Genomic DNA, 22,887 nt, shown 5'->3' on the forward strand with positions numbered 1-22,887 from the left:
TCAGAATTGCTACTGTAAAAAAGACAACAAATAATAAATGTTGGCAAGGATATAGAGAAAAGGGAACATACACTGTCGGTGGGAATGTAAATTTTTATACCCACTATGGAAAACAGCATGGAGGTTTTTCAAAGAAACTGAAAATAGAACTTCCATATGATCCAGCAATTCCACTGCTGGGTATATATCCAAAGAAAATGAAAACAAAAAAGATGTATGCAACCTAATGTTCATAGCAGCATTATTTACAATAGCCAAAATATGGAAGCAACCTAAATGTCCATCAACAGATGAAAGGATAAAGAAGATGTGGCAAGGGGGAATACACACACACACACACACACACACACACACACACACACACACAGAGAAATACTCAGCCATAAAAAAGATTGAAATTGTGCCATTTGCAACAACATGGATGGGCCTGGAGGGTATTGTTCAGTGAGGTAAGTCAGACAGAGAAAGACAAAAACTGTATGTTTTCACTTATATATGGAATCTAAAAAATAAAACAAATGAATGAACATAACAAAACAGACTCAGAGATACAGAGAACAAACTAGGGGTTACCAGTGGGGAAAGTGGTTAGTGGAGGGTCAAGGAAGGGGAAGGGAATTAAGAGGTACAAACTACAAGGTATAAAAAAAAAATAAGATACAATGATGTAATGTACAACACAGGAAATATAGCCAATATTTTACAATAACTTTAAATGGAGTATAATCTATAAAAATATTGAATCACTATGTTGTATATCTGAAACTAATATAACATTGTAAATCAACTATACTTCAAAAAAAGGTCAAACTTTTATGCTTGTAAGATTTTGCATGCATGGTTCTCTCTATTGATAATAACTGCTTTTACCTGGTAAAATATCTACTCATCCCTTAAGATCCATTTCTTCTCAGGAATTTCATTCCCTATAAAGTCCCTCCCAACCTCTTCAGGGAGAATTAATACTTCTATCATCTTAACTTTATAGCACTATAAACACTTTTATAGCATTAAATACATAGCATTGTAGTTATCTCTTTATATTGGTCTCCCCCATTAGACAGTGAACTCTAGAATGGAGATATATCTATTTATTTTTATATTCCTTTACCTTCCCCAACACTCTACCCTAAAGCAGTTGCACAGAATAAGTGTTGTGTCTGTGTATGTGTACACACACACACACACACACACACACACACACACACACACACACACACTAAAAGAATGGATGAATGTATTAACAAATGAATACAGTTATGATAATTGCTCGTATTTAATTTTTTCAGAAGAAGGAGTAATGAACACTGCATAGACTAGCTTCTTTATGTCTGAGGGCAAAATAAAGGGGAAATCTTATCTTTGGTCAGAATAACATCTCAATGAAGAGGAAATAAGCCCCTGTTTATTGGGCAAATTAAGTGGCTGAAGACTTTTCTGCTCCCCATGAGAGAAAAATGGACACACTCTCACTGGGAAGGGAAACAGAGTGGGAGTTCAAGAAGGAGAATCAAGATTCCTGAGGCTTCCCAGCCTGGCAGGAGAATGGGAGTGCTTTCTATCAGTGGACTTTGGGCAAGCCTGGTATCCTCTCTGGGCCTCAGTCTCCTCCCTTGTAACACGATAGTCTTGGACTACAGTGATAGTTAAGATGTTCCATCTATGATCTCCATACCAGGTTCTGCACAGAGTTCTCAAGCAAGCAGGAGAGTTAATTATCTCTCTTCGCTGCATTAAATTATGAAAGGATAAGGACAACAGAAGATTTCTTAGGAACCATGCAGGAAAAATGCATAATTTATAAAGAACATTGAAATAATCAGTAGAAGGTATGGGATAGGGTGTAAAAGAAAAAGCTGGGTAAATAGAAAACATAAAATATGGTATTAGAAATTAACTTAAGTATATCCATTATCAAAATTAATGTAAATGGATTCAATCAATCAAAGGAAAAATGTTCTCAGATTGTAGACTGGAAACCAAACTAGATCCAGACATGCTGTTTACAAGAGATACACCTAAAACATAAAGCATGGAAACCCGAAAGTAAATGAACCATAAAAGAGAAACATAACAATAAGAATTAACCAAAGAAAGCTACTACAGGGGTTTTAATATCAGTTAAAATAACACAAAAATGCATATTAAGCATAGAGAATCAGTGAGATATAACAACCTATAAGCAACAGAGGCCCAGGATAGGTTGAAAAAAAGAAGGCATAACTGACAAATCCACAATCCTACTATGTGATTTTTAAACAAATCTCTCACATAAAATACTAGCTGAAACAAATAAAATATTGGTAAAGATATAAAGTATTTGAATAATATGACTAACAAATATCAATTTTAAGAAATACATATGTATACATACCCCCACTGTAGCACCTGTAAGTGGACAAAATAGCTCCTACTATTCTCTGCCTTGCTTACTTCATGCCAAACACACTGTCTTCTTTGTCCTAAAACACCTCTGTCTTATTCGTAGTGTTTCAGAGAACAGAAAAAGACGAAGAACTGCCCTACTCATTTTATCATCTGATACTAAAACTCAACCAAGGATAACACAAGACATAAAAATATGGGCCATTCTCACTTATGATCACAGATGAGAAAGTTCTATTAAAATATTAGCATATTGGGCTTCCCTGGTGGCGCAGTGGTTGAGAGTCCGCCTGCCGATGCAGGGGACACGGGTTCGTGCCCCGGTCCGGGAAGATATGCCGCGGAGCGGCTGGGCCCGTGAGCCATGGCTGCTGAGCCTGCGTGTCCAGAGCCTGTGCTCCTCAACGGGAGAGGCCACAACAGTGAGAGGCCCGCGTACCGCAAAAAAAAAAAAAAAAAAAAAAATTAGCAGTTTATTAAAAACTAATCACAAATAGACTTTATTCCAGAAATGCAAGGGTGTTTTAATGCTTGAAAAATCTATTAATTTAATTCACTTGTTGACATTTGGGGCTAGATAATTCTTTATTGTGGGGGCTGACCTGTGCATATATGATGTTCAGCAGCATCCCTGGCCTCTACCTACTAGCTGCCAGTAGCACCTTCCTCCCAGCTGTGACAACCGAAAATGTCTCCAGACACTGCCAAATGAAACTGTCCCCGGTTGAGAACCCACTGATGCAGAGGCTGATGAACTGTCTCATGCATTATGTTTCCACTTAATGGGACCTGGGCCAACTATACAGGCCTAATGAAACACTGCCCAGACTGCTATATTTTGCTTCAGATAATATCCATCAAACATAGTTTTCACTTATTTTAGAATTCAAAGTTTTATATACCAAAAGAACAATACTAAATCCACTTTATTATTCCTCTGTATGAGATCAAAGTATACCTCCACAGGATGCTGGTTCTAAATTTACTCAATATCTAGTATCCACATGTAAACTATATGAGGACAACTTTTTGGTAACTTTTATTGCAACATAATTTTATTTTATTTATTTATTTATTTATTTTATTGCAGTGTCTAGTTTATTATGAAAGGGTTCTCCCAGTATGTACACAGGAACCCAAACTATCAGTTTATCCTGCCCAACCCCCCTGCCGCAAAGGCATATCAGCAACAACAGGGTTCCTTCATGGTACCTAGAAGAACTGCAGAACTGCTGGGGTGAAAACATCATCGCTGCCCCCTGTGTTGTGTACTTTACACACTCTGAGGCAGTGTGATAAAGCTCTCAACACAGCAGCCTATCCAGGTAAGGTCATCCACCAAATGCATTCTCCCAGGGCTAAGAGACAATCTCACTACACACGAAGATACTAAGACCCAAACTCCAAAAGCCAGAGCTAGGGTCCAGGGCACTGGTTCTTCTACAGCACCAGTAGGACACATCAGAGTGACTGGGAAGCTTTCAACACTGCACCTATAGGGCCCCACTCGGAGTCAGAGGGTTTGGGGACACCTGTGACTGGATGCAGAGGAGTGAATGCTCAGAGAGCAGGGATGCAGGAGGTCATCATTCCTTGCCCTCCTATTTTTCATAGTTGTATATAACCAGATACATACAAAAACATACAGTTCACTTTTATTTATAATCAAATGGGCACTATACTTTCAAGTGCCTAATTCCCACTTTAAAACTTCATGCTGGATGCTGGTGGCAGGCCAAGATATTACTTTTTTATGCATTAAATCCCACACTGGGCTTCAGGAGATAGATGATAAGAGAAAATAACTCACTGTCATCCCACTTTTCCATGAGACCGGTAGCTCTGGTCTGCCAGGTATTGATAAAATAAGAGAAGGCAGGAAATTGGTGGACAAAAATCTTATGGGAGAGATGCCTGGCTGAAATACCAGACTCTACCCCAGAGGGAAACTGGCCTCTCAATCTAGAGCTATACTCGGACCAGCATGGACAGCACCTAACCAACCATCTGTTACAATGGAAAGCATCAACTGACACCTGTCCTTAGAAGCAAAATCAGGTGGGGGTGAAAGTTTTCTTTGCACAACAGAAGTGGCAGTGTATACAGCTTGTCCTCCACCAAGGCTAAGTTGAGGGGACTTGAGTATCAAGGACAAAGGATTTAAGCCAATGATTATGGTGCCGCTGGGACTGGAATAAGAGGTGTTACTAGGTGTTTCCTACAACAAAAAGGGGTCTAGAGCTTGGTAAGGCTACGACAAAGGTCTCCTTTTTCTTGACATCTCAGCCAGCTCTTCCCTGATGTGCTGCGCAGAAACCTCAACTCTTTTCAGCTTTGCTCGCTTCAGTGCTTCCTAGTAGATCTCTTCTGCTCGTGCGTATCGTTCCCTGTGCATCAGGGCTGCAGCCAGATTACTGAGCAGCACTTGGAGCTCAGGGTGCTCCACCTGTCTCTCCAGGTCTGACGCCCTCTGTGTGTGAACACAGGCCTCGTCAGAGCAGCCCTGTGCATCCAGGGTGGTGGCCAGGTCACTCAGCAGCACGATGGTCTGTGGGTGTCTTTCTCCTAGTATTTCTTCAGAGATCTGTAAAGCTTCTTCATACATCCTTTGCCTGTGATGGCTGCTTGGAGAACAGAAGTTAGCGGGCACAGGTGTCTAGGCACATGCCCAAGAGGAGATGGGTGTTGGCTTTCTCTTCCACTGACCAAGTGTCTTCTGATAATTCCTTTTCTCTTTCAATTTTTTCCTCTAGAGCTGAAATGCAGAATCATAGCCAGCAAGAGCCAATTCTTGTCTATTCTCAGCAGTATAAATAGTGGCCAGCTTTAGAGAGATTTCTATTATTGCGTTGTCTTCCTGTTGCACGGCCCCTCCAAGCAACTCATTGTTGCTCTAAAACGTTTTTCCGCATTTTCAAGCTGACCCCGTATAAATGATAAGTTGGCCATCAAATCATAAATGTAAATGATGGCCGTCTTGTTATCACTCTTATAGGCAAGATGAAGAGCATCATGCAAAATTAGCTTCGTCTCTCCTGGCTCATCTTTCATGATGCACAACTGCCAGCCGCAGCAGTTGTGAAACTGTGAAATTTTTTGTTCTAGTTCTGTGAAAAATGCCATTGGTAGTTTGATAGAGATTGCACTGAATCTGTAGATTGCTTTGGGTGGTACAGTCATTTTCACAATGACTTGGATTCTTCCATTCCAAGAATGTGGTGTATCTCTCCATCTGTTTGTATCATCTTTAATTTCTTTCATCAGTGTCATAGTTTTCCACACACAAGTCTTTTGTCTCCTTAGGTAGGTTTATTCCTAGGCATTTTATTCTTTTTGTTGCAATGCTAAATGGGAGTGTTTCCTTAATTTCTCTTTCAGATTTTTCATCATTAGTGTATAGGAATGCAAGAGATTTCTGTGCGTTAATTTTGTATCCTGCTACTGTACCAAATTCGTTGATTAGCTCTAGTAGTTTTCTGGTAGCATCTTTAGGATTCTCTATGTATAGTATCATGTCATATGCAAACAGTGACAGCTTTACTTCTTCTTTCCTGAGTTGGATTCCTTTTATTTCTTTTTCTTCTCTGATTGCTGTGGCTAAAACTTCCAAAACTATGTTGAATAATAATGGTGAGAGTGGACAACCTTGTCTTGTTCCTGATCTTAGCGGAAATGCTTTCAGTTTTTCACCATTGAGGATGATGTTGGCTGTGGGTTTGTCATATATGGCCTTTATTATGTTGAGGTAAGTTCCCTCTATGCCTACTTTCTGGAGAGTTTTTATCATAAATGGGTGTTGAATTTTGTCAAAAGCTTTTTCTGCATCTATTGAGATGATCATATGGTTTTTCTCCTTCAATTTGTTAATATGGTGTATCACATTGATTGATTTGCGTATATTGAAGAATCCTTGCATTCCTGGGATAAACCCCACTTGATCATGGTGTATGATCCTTTTAATGTGCTGTTGGATTCTGTTTGCTAGTATTTTGTTGAGGATTTTTGCATCTATGTTCATCAGTGATATTGGCCTGTAGTTTTCTTTCTTTGTGACATCCTTGTCTGGTTTTGGTATCAAGGTGATGGTGGCCTCGTAGAATGAGTTTGGGAGTGTTCCTCCCTCTGCTATATTCTGGAAGAGTTTGAGAAGGATAGGTGTTAGCTCTTCTCTAAATGTTTGATAGAATTCGCCTGTGAAGCCGTCTGGTCCTGCACTTTTGTTTGTTGGAAGATTTTTAACCAAGTCTCGATTTCAGTGCTTGTGATTGGTCTGTTTATATTTTCTATTTCTTCCTAGTTCAGTCACAGATGGATGTGCTTTTATAAGAATTTGTCCATTTCTTCCAGGTTGTCCATTTTATTGGCATATAGTTGCTTGTAGTAATCCCTCATGATTTTTTTTATTTCTGCAGTGTCAGTTGTTACTTCTCCTTTTTCATTTCTAATTCTATTGATTTGAGTCTTCTCCCTTTTTTTCTTGATGAGTCTGGCTAATGGTTCATCAATTTTATCTTCTCAAAGAACCAGCTTTTAATTTTATTGATCGTTGCTATCGTTTCCTTCATTTCTTTTTCATTTATTTCTGATCTGATCTTTATGATTTCTCTCCTTCTGCTAACTTTGGGGTATTTTTGTTCTTCTTTCTCTAATTGCTTTAGGTGTAAGGTTAGGTTGTTTATTTGAGATGTTTCTTGTTTCTTAAGGTAGTATTGTATTGCTATAAACTTCCCTCTTAGAACTGTTTTTGCTGCATCCCATAGGTTCCGGGTCATCGTGTTTTCCTTGTCATTTGTTTCTAGGTATTTTTTGATTTCCTCTCTGAGCTCTTCAGTGATCTCTTGGTTATTAAGTAGTGTATTGTTTAGCCTCCATATGTTTGAATTTTTTACAGATTTTTTTCCTGTAATTGACATCTAGTCTCATAGCGCTGTGGTCAGAAAAGATACTTGATACGATTTCAATTTTCTTAAATTTACCAAGGCTTGATTTGTGACCCAAGATATGATCTATCCTGGAGAATGTTCCATGAGCACTTGAGAAAAATGTGTATTCTGTTGTTTTTGGATGGAGTGTCCTATAAATATCAATTAAGTCCATCCTGTTTAATGTATCATTTAAAGCTTGTGTTTCCTTATTTATTTTCATTTTGGATGATCTGTCCATTGGTGAAAGTGGGGTGTTGAAGTCCCCTACTATGAATGTGTTACTGTCGATTTCCCCTTTTATGGCTGCTAGTTTTTGCCTTATGTATTGAGGTGCTCCTATGTTGGGTGCATAAATATTTACAATTGTTATATCTTCTTCTTGGATCGATCCCTTGATCATTATGTAGTGTCCTTCTTTGTCTCTTGTAATAGTCTTTGTTTTAAAGTCTATTTTGTCTGATATGAGAATTGCTACTCCATCTTTCTTTTGTTTTCCATTTGCATGGAATATCTTTTTCCATCCCCTCACTTTCAGTCTGTATGTGTCCATAGGTCTGAAGTGGGTCTGTCGTAGACAGCATATATATGGGTCTTGTTTTTGTATCCATTCAGCCAGTCTATGTCTTTTGGTTGGAGCATTTAATCCATTTACATTTAAGGTAGTTATTGATATGTATGTTCCTATTACCATTTTCTTAATTGTTTTGGGTTTGTTTTTGTAGGTCTTTTCCTTCTCTCGTGTTTCCTGCCTAGAGAAGTTCCTTTAGCATTTGTTGTAAAGCTGGTTTGGTGGTGCTGAATTCTCTTAGATTTTGCTTGCCTGTAAAGGCTTTAATTTCTCCATCGAATCTGAATGGGATCCTTGCTGGGTAGAGTAATCTTGGTCGTAGGTTTTTCCTTTCCATCATTTTAAATATATTGTGCCACTCCCTTCTGGCTTGCAGAGTTTCTGCTGAAAGATCAGCTGTTAACCTTATGGGGATTCCCTTGTATGTTATTTGTTGTTTTTCCCTTGCTGCTTTTAATGTTTTCTCTTTGTGTTTAATTTTTGGTAGTTTGATTAATATGTGTCTTGGCGTGTTTCTCCTGGATTTATCCGGTATGGGACTCTCTGCGCTTCCTGGACTTGATTGACTATTTCCTTTCCCACATTAGGGAAGTTTTCAACTATAATCTTCAAATATTTTCTCAGTCCCTTTCTTTTTCTCTTCTTCTGGGACCCCTACAATTCAAACGTTGGTGCGTTTAATGTTGTCCCAGAGGTCTCTGAGACTGTCCTCAATTCTTTTCATTCTTTTTTCTTTATTCTGCTCTGCAGTAGTTATTTCCACTATTTTATCTTCCAGGTCACTTATCCATTCTTCTGCCTCAGTTATTGTCCTACTGATTCCTTCTAGAGAATTTTTAATTTCATTTATTGTGTTGTTCACCATTGTCTGTTTGCTCTTTAGTTCTTCTATGTCCTTGTTAAACATTTCCTGTATTTTCTCCATTCTATTTCCAAGAGTTTGAATCATATTTACTATCATTACCCTGAATTCTTTTTCAGGTGACTGCTTATTTCCTCTTCATTTGTTTGGTCAGGTGGGTTTATACCTTGCTCCTTCATCTGCTGTGTGTTTCTCTGTCTTATCATTTTGCTTAACTTGCTGTGTTTGGGGTCTCCTTTTCGCAGCCTGCAGGTTCGTAGTTCCCATTGTTTTTGGTGTCTGCCCCCAGTGGCTAAGGTTGGTTCAGTGGGTTGTGTAGGCTTCCTGGTGGAGGGAACTAGTGCCTGTGTTCTGGTAGATGAGGCTGGATCTTGTCTTTTTCATGGGCAGGACCATGTCCGGTGGTGTGTTTTGTGGTGTCTGTGACCTTATTATGATTTTAGGCAGCCTCTCTGCTATTGGGTGGGGCTGTGTTCTTGTCTTGCTAGTTGTCTGGCATGGGGTGTCCAGCACTGGAGCTTGCTGGTTGTTGAGAGGAGCTGGGTCTTAGCGTTGAGATGGAGATCCCTGGGAGAGCTTTCGCTGTGTGATGTTACATGGAGAAGGGAGGTCTCTGGTGGACCAATGTCCTGAACTCGGCTCTCCCACCTCAGAGGCACAGGCCTGACACCCGGCCAGAGCACCAGGACCCTGTCAGTCACATGGCTTTTGGGAAGTTGAGGTCTTTTGCCAGCGTTCAGTAGGTGTTCTGTAGGAGTTGTTCCACATGTAGCTGTATTTCTGATGTATTTGTGTGGAGGAAGGTGATCTCCACCTCTTACTCTTCCGCCATCTTGAAGGTCTCTCCAACAAAACTGATAGTGTGACTTGTTCAGGTATGTTGTTCATTCTGTGGCTTCCACTGTGCAGGTCCAGAGTCAGTTATTTGTTAGCAACACATACATATCTTCAAAGGCAATGCTGCTCCAGGGACCAGTGCAAAGCAGTCACTGGTCGTTCAGACCTCGTGTCGGGGAGGCGGGTCTGCTTGTCTTGGAGCTTCGGCCTGAGAGGCAGGCATCTGATGTAGCACTTAGCTAGATTTGCTGCCTGGTGGGCACCGTCTCTGGCTTTCTCTCCCTGCCTGGCTCTCACTGGGGCGCCATCTTTTTTTAAATCATAGAATCTTAATGCTGATACAGAGGACCTTGGAGATGATATTGTTAAATCGCCTTATTTTACAAAAAGGCAACAAAGAGGTGAACTGTCACAGAAATAGTTACTGGAAAATCTAGAACTTGAATATAGTTTTCAGGATTTCAAGAGCTAATTTAAACACGCCACTTACAATGGTAATATTAACAGATTAGTCCACCAAAAAAAAAAAAGCTATTTGGCCTACAGTATGGCTAAAACACCTAGCAATGAAAAATCAGTAGGCAACAACAGCATTGCAGTAATCATTATTAGAGTAACCCAAAAGTTATTATGTTGAAAAGAAGTTTTTTAAAATAATACTGGGCTAGGTTAACTAAAAAGTGATGGGCAAGTCCATTAATAATTTCTGTGGGGATTCTTAAAGGAAACTTAAAAGCTCTTAAGAGGCTGGTGATCCTGGTTATTTAATGTCTAACTTCACCATACAACTTAGGACTTTCCTTTCCATGACAGGTCTATACCAAAAATATGATTCAAACTTATCAGGCATAACTAAGGTTGTTTGGGACCTCTCCATTAACTGCCAACTCCTTAAGTTAAGATTTGTAAATCTGCCCTGAGAATGCTAGAAGAGACATGCTCTGTATTAGAGATGATGCAACACACAAGACTGCTAAATTTTATTCTCTTGAAATAGAAATTACATATATAATTCTGTAATTTCCCTCATTTCATAAATTTTCCTCAATTTTTCAAGGGTGTTTCCTTTAATAACAAATCTAAGCAGCTGGATTTACATGCAGAAAACCATCGGTGATACTCATGCCTCCTCCATCTTTACCTGTCTGGTGTGATCAACTCCTAGATCTCCCATGATCTGAGGCCTTTTCCTGTTCTCTTTCCCATCTTCCTCCTCTAATTAGACTTGAGGCTGAAAACAGGATGATTAACCCTCTCATGACCATGCTGATGTTTCTCATACTAAATTAGGCAGTTTTTTCTTAAGTAGGAAGTAGATACTCAGTTATAAACTTCAAGGATTGTCTTACAGTTAACAGTTCAAGGAAACTACCAATTAGCTACTTTAAGTCTTCACTACAAAGGGACAGAATTTCCATATATAGTTACCACTGGATAAGATATATTTCATAAAGGCAGCATTGCGAAGATGAAAGGAGATATTTTTATTCTCTTTAAAGTTGAAAACAAAACGATCCAGATAGCTTTTTCAGCAGTTACAAATAGAGTGTGTTATTTTTCAAACTCTATTAAAGTCAATTACTTTGTGAGCCTGCGAGTCAGAATTTTCCATGATAATGAATTAAATGGGCGAAGCAACACCGTACATACCCTGAGTGGCTGTTGGGGGTAGCTGGAGGCTACTGTCTAGCTTCTCCCAAAGGTAAGTTGGTCGAGGAGTGCCTTCCTCTGAGCTACAGAGCAAGATGACATCGCTGCCAATATCCTGGGGTCCTTGGATTTGGCAGTGTGGGGCAGAAGGAGGAACTATAATAGGAAGGGTAAGCAATAAAGAATACATTTACCATGAGTCAAATGATGACAGAGGAGACATCAACATTCAGCACTAGAACCTCAGGTAACACTGTTTTGGGGACACATATCAGAAGACTACCTCATGAGCAAAGCCAGTGAATGGTATGTACGATGCACAGGTTTGGCCATAGGTGCAGGGCCTACAACTTCAGCTGGGAGGGAGCAAATATGTATAAGGGGCAACACCCTCTGATTATATTTTTAAGATACCTTATGGCTTTAGTTTCACTCTTCTTCCTCCAAAGAAGTATTCGAAGAATTCTTAAGATCGTTTATGTCAACATATTGCTTTTAAAAGCATTACTGAATCCACACATGTTCAGAGCAGCACTATTCACAATAGCTGAAAGGTGGAAACAACCCAAGTGTCCATAGAGGGATGGAAGGATAAACAAAATATAGTGTATACATACAATGGAATATTATTTAACCTTGATAAGTAAGGAAATTCTGACACATGCTACAACATGGATGAACCTTGAGAACATGCTAAGTGAAATAATTCAGTTATAAGAAGACAAATAATGTATGATTCCACTTATACGCAGCACCTAGGGTACTCAAATTCATAGAAAAAGAAAATAGAACAGTGGTTTCCAGCTGCTGAGTGGAGGGAGAAGTGTCATTTAATGAGCAGAATTTTATTTTTGTAAGTTGAAGAAAGTTCCGGAGATTGGTTGCACAACAATGTGACTATACTAAATTGTTCACTTCAAAATTGGCTAAGATGGTAAATTTTGTTATATTTTACCACAATTAAAATTTTTTAATTGATGAAAGAGCCCCCTTGCAAAGAAGATATCTCAAGGAACAGCATCCACTTACCCTGCCGGCTACTCTCGGCTAAGACCACCTTACCATAGTTCTTTGTTACTTTATAAACAAAACCAGACACACCAACATTATACCAACTTCTGTTTTTTGGTGGGAGGAGTCAGAGCAAGGTTCAAGTATATCTAGTACTTGATAGTAAAGCAATGGACATTTTATAATCATTAATACAGATAAGGACACAAAGGATGTGAAACAAAAAATTACAAAAAACAAAAGAATACTAAAGGAAGAAGGTGATAGTTTATAGTGAAAAAGCAAGCAAATAAAAATATAAACTAAGCCCATGGCTTGGATTCTCATAGTTGATAATGCATACAGTAGAGTTTAAATACAAGTGATGATGCACTTGTAATGCTAATGACTTTTTAATAAATGTGTTCAACCTTGCAAAAATGAATGAATGAGTGGAAAATGAATGCACTACACAGAGGAACTAGCAAAGAAAATGGGTGGGGGAAGAGAGAACAATGAAAGGGTTAGGTAGAAAGACTGAAAAATCTCAGGGAATCTTAACTCCTGTGATGGGATAAACCAATCTCAATTTACTGCTTTAAACATTGCCACCATGAGGCTATGAGGGGAAAGCCAAAATAATTATTTGAAGGTAGTACTAACTATAAGATAAATTACAGGGTTTTTTTCTTCCTTTAAAAAATGAAAAAAATAAATGTGGATCATGTGGGAAGCTCACTACCTAAACTACAGGTGTAAGGGTCAAAATAATGTTAAATTCCAACAGTACTCTTTATTCAGTACTCAGAGTGCTTTAAAGTCTATATAATTTTAATATACTTGAATGAATAACAGTTCTAGGACAGAAATCTCCCACTTGTCCTTGGTTTTCTTATTCTGTTTGAAGACTGGGAGAACAAGGTGCCAGGGCTATAGCATTTTCTTGCCCAAAGAAGGAAAATGGCAAGAACCCCCAACACTGGTATCTTCAAGTGACTCAACAGTGGAAGGGAAAAGGGGGAGAATGTACCAGGAATCCTGAAGTCGATTCTGAGACTTCAGTAGGATGGAGGACAGTCCAGAGCATCAGGCTTCTCTAAGCACTTCTCATCCTCCCAAGATGAACTGAATTTAGCCACTTCTACCACAAGTACCCATTTAGGAGGCAGCGCTTTATTTCAGAAGCAGCGCAAGTGAGAAGTAAAACGTGCTCAGAATGAATTTAATTTAGCATGAGATAGTCTATCTGTATATGGTATAATAGAAAGAAGACTGGTTCGAGTACAGAGACCTAAATTTTAAGCTAAACTTTATTGCTGTTCATGGTCTATAAAACCTTGGGAAAGACTCTAAATCTATTTGATCTCAGTATTAAGACCAAACTGGTCATATAATTTCTCTCTCAAACAAGGATACTCTTGAGCGTAAAAGGAAGTATTATTAAAATTCTCCCAGGACCAGAGGCGGAAGCTTAGAACTGTCGGAGGCCTACTCAGCATATTCCATAGATGTGAAGTAGGAGTAAATTTACTCTCACGTGTGCTAAAACCCCTGCTCCCTGCTTATAATCAATTGTTCTTGATTTAATTTGCTCTCAACATTAAGTCCTACCCTATAAGAGCTTAGGAAAAGTGAGAGGCCACTTTTGATGGTATTTTATACCACCTTTCTCCACCTTGAGGAAAAGTCATTTAACAAGTAAGCTTTCGAGAGCCACCTGAAATGGAGTAATGGGTGGGGAGACTATGTGGAAGCATGGAGAAGCGGAGTCCAGATGGAGCTGAAAGGAGAGAGGACAGGAAAAGGACACAAGCAGAAAGAGAGTACAGAAAAACTGGCAGAAGTAAATATGCTTGAGAGTAAATGCGTAAGTAAAGCCAAGGTAGCTGCAACATTTCCTGTCACTCACCTAAAACTGTGAGACCGGTGACCCCAATATTCCTGCCCCCTCTATCTGGAAGGTTGTTAACCAAACACTGGTAGGTGCCTGTATCTGATAGCTGGGTGTTGTTAATGAAGATAGAGACGTTGGTGGCTGGCATGGTGCCTGTAAATCCTACCCTACCATGGAACCGGGGGGCACCGTCAAACATCTGTCCACTTTGATACAGAATGACCTGCAAAGGAAAGCGAAAGAAATAAATTGGCCACTGCATCTCCTTCTAAACACATTACAATAACTATGTAGTAAACAGCAGACTATACCAAACACTGGAAAATTATATTTCTAATATTAGAGTTGTCACCAACTTTTTTTTTTTTTTTTTTTGCGGTACGCGGGCCTCTCACTGTTGTGACCTCTCCCGTTGCCGAGCACAGGCTCCGGACGCGCAGGCTCAGCGGCCATGGCTTACGGGCCCAGCCGCTCCGCGGCATGTGGGATCTTCCCGGACCGGGGCACGAACCCGTGTCCCCTGCATCGGCAGGCGGACTCTCAACCACTGCGCCACCAGGGAAGCCCCACCAACTTTTTTTTTTAATTATTTGTTGGGCTTTCTTTTTTCTTTTTCATTTTATTTTATAACATCTCTATTGGGTATAATTGCTTTACAATGTTCTGTTAGTTTCTGCTGCATAACAAAGTGAATCAGCTATATGTATACATATATCCCCATATCCCCTCCCTCCCACCCTCCCTATCCCACCCCTCTAGGTCACCAACTTTGTACTATAGCACCTATCTGTAGATATCAGGGATTCTAAATTCTTACATACCAAACTGGAATAACATCGTATCCTTACCTAACTCAACAGAATATAGAAAGCGCATTTTATGATACCTTACTATTAGTTCATAGATACTTTTACCAGTGCAAAAATTAATTCCAGAAAAAATGTTAAAAAAAATTAACACTGCCATTCTCATGCTTACTAGGTCACAAAATGATAGCTCACAGTTATAGACTGAATATAAGTGAACGCCATAAAAGGGAAGAAGAGTTAGGAGTCCATGATTGCTTATCTATGTCATCAATTTCCTTACCAAAGTTAACTCTTCATGGGAGAGGACTCAGAGTGGTACTGCAAAAAGCCCTTTGGGCTGAGAGTGAGGTACCTGGTTTTATCTTAGCTCTACCTTAAATGTCTGGCAGATTGTGGTCAAGTCTTTTCTCGCCTCTATCACTGACTCCTAAAATGATGAAGCTGAACAAAATGATCTCAAAGGCTCAGTCTAATTATTAAAGTTCCATGGATTAAGGAAATAGAAGAGGTTACTATTAAATATATCAATTTAAATTTCCTATCAGAAAACTTAGCTTATCAAATATTTTTAGGTAGTGAAAAGCTCACTGAAGCCGAAAAGCTTCATAACAGAAATAAGTTAATTTTGGGAATGAAGGTACAGTCATGTTCACAATGCACTAATTTTCCGAGCATTATTTTCTGCAGTGGGTATCGAATATTATGGGATCTTTTACCTATAACTGATACACCTTATTAGATAGTAGCTTCTATTTTCATGTACCCTAATTTATTTGAGAATCTTGGAAGAGATCTAGTGTGCCTGGCTTTGTTTATTTTAAAATACTTGTGCAATTAACCAAAAAATTCAAGTACTACTACCTAATGTTACTTCCTTAATATTATCACTATATTTATTTATTTTTAATTAATTAATTTTTATTTTTGGCTGCATTGGGTCTTCGTTGCTGTGCGTGGGCTTTCTCTAGTTGTGGCGAACGGGGGCTACTCTTCGTTGTGGTGCACGGGCTTCTCATTGCGGTGGCTTCTCTTGTCGCGGAGCATGGGCTCTAGGCGCGCAGGCTTTGGTAGTTGTGGCTCGTGGGCTCTAGAGTGCAGGCTCAGTAGTTGTGGTGCACGGGCTTCTCAATGTGGTGGCTTCTCTTGTTGCAGAGCGTGGGCTCTAGGCACATGGGCTTCAGTAGTTGTGACACGTAGGCTCAGTAGTTGTGGCGCATGGGCTTAGCTGCTCCGCGGCAGGTGGGATCTTCCCAGACCAGGGCTTGAACCCTGGCAGGCGGATTCATAACCACTGCGCCACCAGGGAAGCCCTATCACTATCTTTAAAAAGTACTCTCTCATCCACCTATGTTAGAACTAGTCCCTCCCTGTCAAAATATACTTTGCTTTTTCTGTCTTAGTATTTCCTGTCAGCAATGTGTTTTGATGAAATTCCAGGTTCCTACATAAAATCCTCTGAAGGATCCCCTTGACATCTCTTAATTAAAAAAAAAAAATCTTTTACAAAGAGGATAGCTTCTTCTGATAGTTGACTAATAATGCAGGAGTAGGACTTAAAACAGCTTAGGTTCAGTGGAAGTATCACCTTATTCTAGAAATCAAATATGTACTCAAGATGCTTGCCTACCCACCTCTTGTGAAAAGATTAAAATTTCAGAGGTAGCACAGGATGGGACAGAAGTACCTGCTCAGGCTGGTTCGCATTGGAGAGAGGAATGACCATCCAAATGACATTGAGGTTAATGAGGGCGGCGCTGGTAGTGAAAGTACAGGGCAGGACTGCTGTCTGACCCCGGGCCACTTGGACACTCCCAGGGCTCTCGGAGACTTCCAGGGAAGCTGCAACACCTACAGAAGGAGGAACAAAGAGGTTATGTGATAGACCAAATCTCTTCAGAAAAGGTCTGTGTGTTTTATATTATCAGTAATGTAAACAGACTGATATGACAGTCTTACTAAACATCTACTGACCACTCACTGAGTCAAAATAATAAAAATTTTTCAACCTTTTACCTCTTAGAAACCATAAAGGAAAAATATTAGAAGACACATTCTGTTTTGTAAGACAGTATCTGATATTTGCCAGATTCAAATACAGATTGGGAGAATTCAACTGACAGGGTCTAAGCAAAGCTTTAACGGTGATGAGGGATAAGAAATAAACTGAAAGTATTTTAAAGAATCATGACACAATAACACACTGTAAAATTAAATGCTTATATATAAATCCAACAAAATATGCTCAGGATGTATATCCTGAAAACTATAAAATGCTGATGAAAGAAATCAAATAAGACTAAATAAATGGATATGCAATGTTCATGGGTTAGAAGAATCAACACTGTTAAGATGCCAATCCTCTCCAAATAGATCTATGATGGAGAGCAATGCCAAACAAAATTGCAGCACGCTTTTTGCAGATATTGACAAGCTAATTCTAAAACACATGACAAGGCAAAGAACTAGAATAGCCAAAAGAATATTGAAAAACAAGAACAAATTTGGAGACGTTACACTATCTGATTTCAAAATTTGCTATAAATTAGCTATAGCAATCAAGACAGTGTAATACTAGCATAACGACAGAGCACCAGACAAATGGCACAGGATTGATAGTTCTGAAATAAACCTTATTTATTTATGATCAAATGTTTTTCAACAAAGGTACAAGACAATTAAATGAGGGAAAAAATAGTTTTTTCAAAAAATGATTACCTTAAATGTAAATGGACTAAATGCTCCCACCAAAAGACACAGATTGGCTGAATGGATACAAAAACAAGACCCATATATATGCTGTCTACAAGAGGCCCACTTCAGACCTAGAGACACATACAGACTGAAAGTAAGGGGATGGAAAAAGATATTCCATGCAAATGGAAACCAAAAGAAAGCTGGAGTAGCAATTCTCATATCAGACAAAATAGACTTTAAAATAAGGACTATCAGAAGAGACAAAGAAGGACACTACATAATGATTAAGGGATCGATCCAAGAAGAAGATATAACAATTGTAAATATTTATGCACCCAACATAGGAGCACCTCAATACAAAAGGCAAAAACTAGCAGCCATTAGCAGAAGGAAAGAAATCATAAAAATCAGATCAGAAATAAATGAAAAAGAAATGAAGGAAACAATAGCAAAGATCAATAAAACTAAAAGCTGGTTCTTTGAGAAGATTAACAAAATTGATAAACCATTAGCCAGACTCATCAAGAAAATAAGGGAGAAGACTCAAATCAATAGAATCAGAAATGAAAAAGGAGAAGTAACAACTGACACTGCAGAAATACAAAAAATCATGAGGGATTACTACAAGCAACTCTATGCCAATAAAATGGACAATCTGGAAGAAATGGACAAATTCTTAGAAATGCACAAACTGCCAAGACTGAATCAGGAAGAAATAGAAAATATGAACAGACCAATCACAAACACTGAAATTGAAACTGTGATTAAAAATCTTCCAACAAACAAAAGCCCAGGACCAGATGGCTTCACAGGCGAATTCTATCAAACATTTAGAGAAGAGCTAACACCTATTCTTCTCAAACTCTTCCAAAATATAGCAGAGGGAGGAACACTCCCAAACTCATTCTACGAGGCCACCATCACCTTGATACCAAAACCAGACAAGGATGTCACAAAGAAAGAAAACTACAGGCCAATATCACTGATGAACATAGATGCAAAAATCCTCAACAAAATACTAGCAAACAGAATCCAACAGCACATTAAAAGGATCATACACCATGATCAAGTGGGGTTTATTCCAGGAATGCAAGGATTCTTCAATATACGCAAATCTATCAATGTGATTAACCATATTAACAAATTGAAGGAGAAAAACCATATGATCATCTCAATAGATGCAGAGAAAGCTTTTGACAAAATTCAACACCCATTTATGATAAAAACCCTGCAGAAAGTAGGTGTAGAGGGAACTTTCCTCAATATAATAAAGGCCGTATATGACAAGCCCACAGCCAACATCATCCTCAATGGCGAAAAACTGAAAGCATTTCCACTAAGGTCAGGAACAAGACAAGGTTGCCCACTCTCACCACTCTTATTCAACATAGTTTTGGAAGTTTTAGCCACAGCAATCAGAGAAGAAAAGGAAATAAAAGGAATCCAAATCGGAAAAGAAGAAGTAAAGCTGTCACTGTTTGCAGATGACATGATACTATACATAGAGAATCCTAAAGATGCTACCAGAAAACTACTAGAGCTAATCAATGAATTTGGTAAAGTAGCAGGATACAAAATTAATGCACAGAAATCTCTGGCATTCCTATATACTAATGATGAAAAATCTGAAAGTGAAATCAAGAAAACACTCCCATTTACCATTGCAACAAAAAGAATAAAATATCTAGGAATAAACCTACCTAAGGAGACAAAAGACCTGTATGCAGAAAATTATAAGACACTGATGAAAGAAATTAAAGATGATACAAACAGATGGAGAGATATACCATGTTCTTGGATTGGAAGAATCAACATTGTGAAAATGACTCTACTTCCCAAAGCAATCTATAGATTCAATGCAATCCCTATCAAACTACCACTGGCATTTTTCACAGAACTAGAACAAAAAATTTCACAATTTGTATGGAAACACAAAAGACCCCGAATAGCCAAAGCAATCTTGAGAACAAAAAATGGAGCTGGAGGAATCAGGCTGCCTGACTTCAGACTATACTACAAAGCTACAGTAATCAAGACAGTATGGTACTGGCACAAAAACAGAAAGATAGATCAATGGAATAGGATAGAAAGCCCAGAGATAAACCCATGCACATATGGTCACCTTATCTTTGATAAAGGTGGCAGGAATATACAGTGGAGAAAGGACAGCCTCTTCAATAAGTGGTGCTGGGAAAATTGGATAGGTACATGTAAAAGTATGAGATTAGATCACTCCCTAACACCATACACAAAAATAAGCTCAAAATGGATTAAAGACCTAAATGTAAGGCCAGAAACTATCAAACTCTTAGAGGAAAACATAGGCAGAACACTCTATGACATAAATCACAGCAAGATCCTTCTTGACCCATCTCCTAGAGTAATGGAGATAAAAACAAAAATAAACAAATGGGACCTAATGAAACTTCAAAGCTTTTGCACAGCAAAGGAAACCATAAACAAGACCAAAAGACAGCCCTCAGAATGGGAGAAAATATTTGCAAATGAATCAACTGACAAAGGATTAATCTCTAAAATTTACAGGCAGCTCATGCAGCTCAATAACAAAAAAATAAACAACCCAATCCAAAAATGGGCAGAAGACCTAAATAGACATTTCTCCAAAGAAGATATACAGACTGCCAACAAACACATGAAAGAATGCTCAACATCATTAATCATTAGAGAAATGCAAATCAAAACTACAATGAGATATCATCTCACACCAGTCAGAATGGCCATCATCAAAAAATCTAGAAACAATAAATGCTGGAGAGGGTGTGGAGAAAAGGGAACACTCTTGCACTGCTGGTGGGAATGTGAATTGGTTCAGCCACTATGGAGAACAGTATGGAGCTTCCTTAAAAAACTACAAATAGAACTACCATATGACCCAGCAATCCCACTACTAGGTATATACCCTGAGGAAACCAAAAAAAAAAAAAAAAAAAAAAAAAAATGATTCTGGAACAATTCAATATTAATATGCAAAAAATTTAACTCAGACCCTTACCTCACAGCATATACAAAAATCGACTCAAAATGTATCATAGACCTAAATGTAAGAGTTAAAACTATTAAACTTCTAGAAATAAACATAGAAGAAAACCTTTGTGGCCTTGGATTAGTCAAAGTGGTCTTAGTTATATCACCAGGACCATAAACCGTAAAAGAAAACAATTAAGAAACTGGACTTGATTAAAATTTTTAAAAACTTCTGTGATTCAAAAGACTTAATTAAAAAAATAAAAAGCCAAGGTATAGACTGGGAAAAAATATTTGTAACTTACATATCTGATAAAGGACTTGTATACAGAATATATAAAGAACGATTACACCTCAATAGTAAAAAGACAAACAACCTAATATTAAATGGGCAAAACATTTGAGTATGTATTTCAACAAAGGTTAATAACAAGCACATGGAAAGCTGCTCAACATTATTATTCACTATGAAACTGCATATTAAAACCACAATAAGGTATCATCACACATCCAGTGGAACAGTTATAATCAAGACAAAACCACGTGCTGAACAAGGATGTAGAGAAACTGGAATCCTCCTCATTCACTGCTGGTGGAAATGTAAAACTGTACAGTCACTTCAGAAACTAGTTTCAGTTTCTTAAAAAGTTTAACACAGACATGGAACAAACTTACCATATAACCCAGAAATTCCATTCCTAGGAATCTACCCAAGTAAAACAAAAATATATGTCCACACAAAGACCATGAATGCTTATAACAGCATTATTGATATCATACCTCCAAATGGAAATAATACAAATATCCATCAGCTGATGAATGGATAAAGAAAATGTGGTATATCCATGCAATGAAATACTATTCAGAAATAAAAAGCAACAAGCTACTGATACATATTACAACATAGATGAGCCTCTCAAAAACATTTTGCTAAGTGAAAGAAGGCAGATTCAAAAGCCTTCATACTGTATTATTCCATTTATGTGAAACGTCCAGAAAAGGCAAATCTACAGAGACAGGAAGCAAATCAGTGGCTGCATGGGGCAAGAGAGAAGGGAAGAGGGATTGATGCAAATAGGTTCAATGGAACTTTCTAGGGCAATGGAAAACTTCTAAAACTGTATTGCTTTGATGGTTATACAAATTTACTAAAAATAATTGAATTTTATACTTTTTTTAAAATAAATTTATTTATTTATTTATGGCTGCATTGGGTGTCCATTGCTGCGCACCGGCTTTTCTCTAGTTGCGGCGAGCAGGGGCTACTCTTCGTTGCAGTGTGCAGACTTCTCATTGCAGTGGCTTCTCATGCTGCGGAGCACAGGCTCTAGGCATGTGGGCTTCAGTAGTTGTGGCTCGCAGGCTCTAGAACACAGGCTCAGTAGTTGTGGCACATGGGCTTAGTTGCTCCACAGCATGTGGGATCTTCCCAGACCAGGGCTCGAACCCGTGTCCCCTGCATTGACAGGGGGATTCTTAACCACTGTGCCACCAGGGAAGCCCGAATTTTATACTTTAAATGGATGAGTTCTTTGGAATGTAAAGTATACCTCAGTATTGCTATTAAAATTCAAAAAAAAAGAAAACAGTAACTTACCAGAGCTAACTCCTGACAAGTCAAAATCAACTGTTATCTTTTCTGAAAAGAATGCCTGCCCCCTGGGACTATAGTACAATATGGGAATAACAGGAGATTAAAATAGGTCAGAGGGATCCAATAAAGAAGTTATTCTAACTATGAAAAATACACTGTCCATGGCAGCATCTCAAACTGTTTTATTTTGAAGTGATATTACCTCAGTTTGCCCAAAAAAGTAACACAATAACATACTGTTATGATTACAATTTGTTTGAAAAATAAACATACATAACACCTTCCTTCCATAAAACTTTGTGTTCACATATAGTCCAATGACGCTCTTAGGAGTTAAATTCACAGGATAAAATGTTTCATAAAATGAGCCATCTGTGGTAGAATAGAAAGCACTTGATAACATCAGGAAAAGTCTCTAAGTTAAATAACATTAGGGAAAGTCTCTACGTTTTAAACAGGAAAGCTGAATGAACCTCAGGTGCTAAGAGGCAGAAAGCGGAGGTTACTTGAGCATGGAACAGGCCATGGCAGGAACAAGTCACCTCATGGGTAGAAGTGGGTTAACGGAGGATATATGTTATGATCATTATGATAAATGCAATGGAGATTTTTAAAAGTAAGTGTGGAAACCAAACTGGCAAAAAACCTCCATCACTTCATTCTTCAGATAATACTCCAAGGAAAAAGTGTAGGG

At 38.5% G+C, this 22,887-nt stretch overlaps 1 protein-coding gene and 1 pseudogene across 1 annotated transcript in view; both read right to left on the minus strand.

The window, feature by feature from the left end:
• The window catches only part of IGSF11 (immunoglobulin superfamily member 11), a 140,242-nt gene that overhangs the window by 15,803 nt on the left and 101,552 nt on the right, over positions 1-22,887 (minus strand). Inside the window, 3 exon segments of the mRNA XM_007449126.1 lie at positions 11,228-11,383; positions 14,127-14,334; positions 16,605-16,768. Coding sequence (XP_007449188.1) covers positions 11,228-11,383; positions 14,127-14,334; positions 16,605-16,768 — 528 coding nt within the window.
• LOC103088515 (tetratricopeptide repeat protein 19, mitochondrial pseudogene) lies at positions 4,637-5,442 on the minus strand (annotated as a pseudogene).

Source organism: Lipotes vexillifer, unplaced genomic scaffold (genome assembly GCF_000442215.2).
Source record: "Lipotes vexillifer unplaced genomic scaffold, Lipotes_vexillifer_v1.1 scaffold999, whole genome shotgun sequence".
Classification (NCBI taxonomy): Eukaryota; Metazoa; Chordata; class Mammalia; order Artiodactyla; family Lipotidae; genus Lipotes; species Lipotes vexillifer.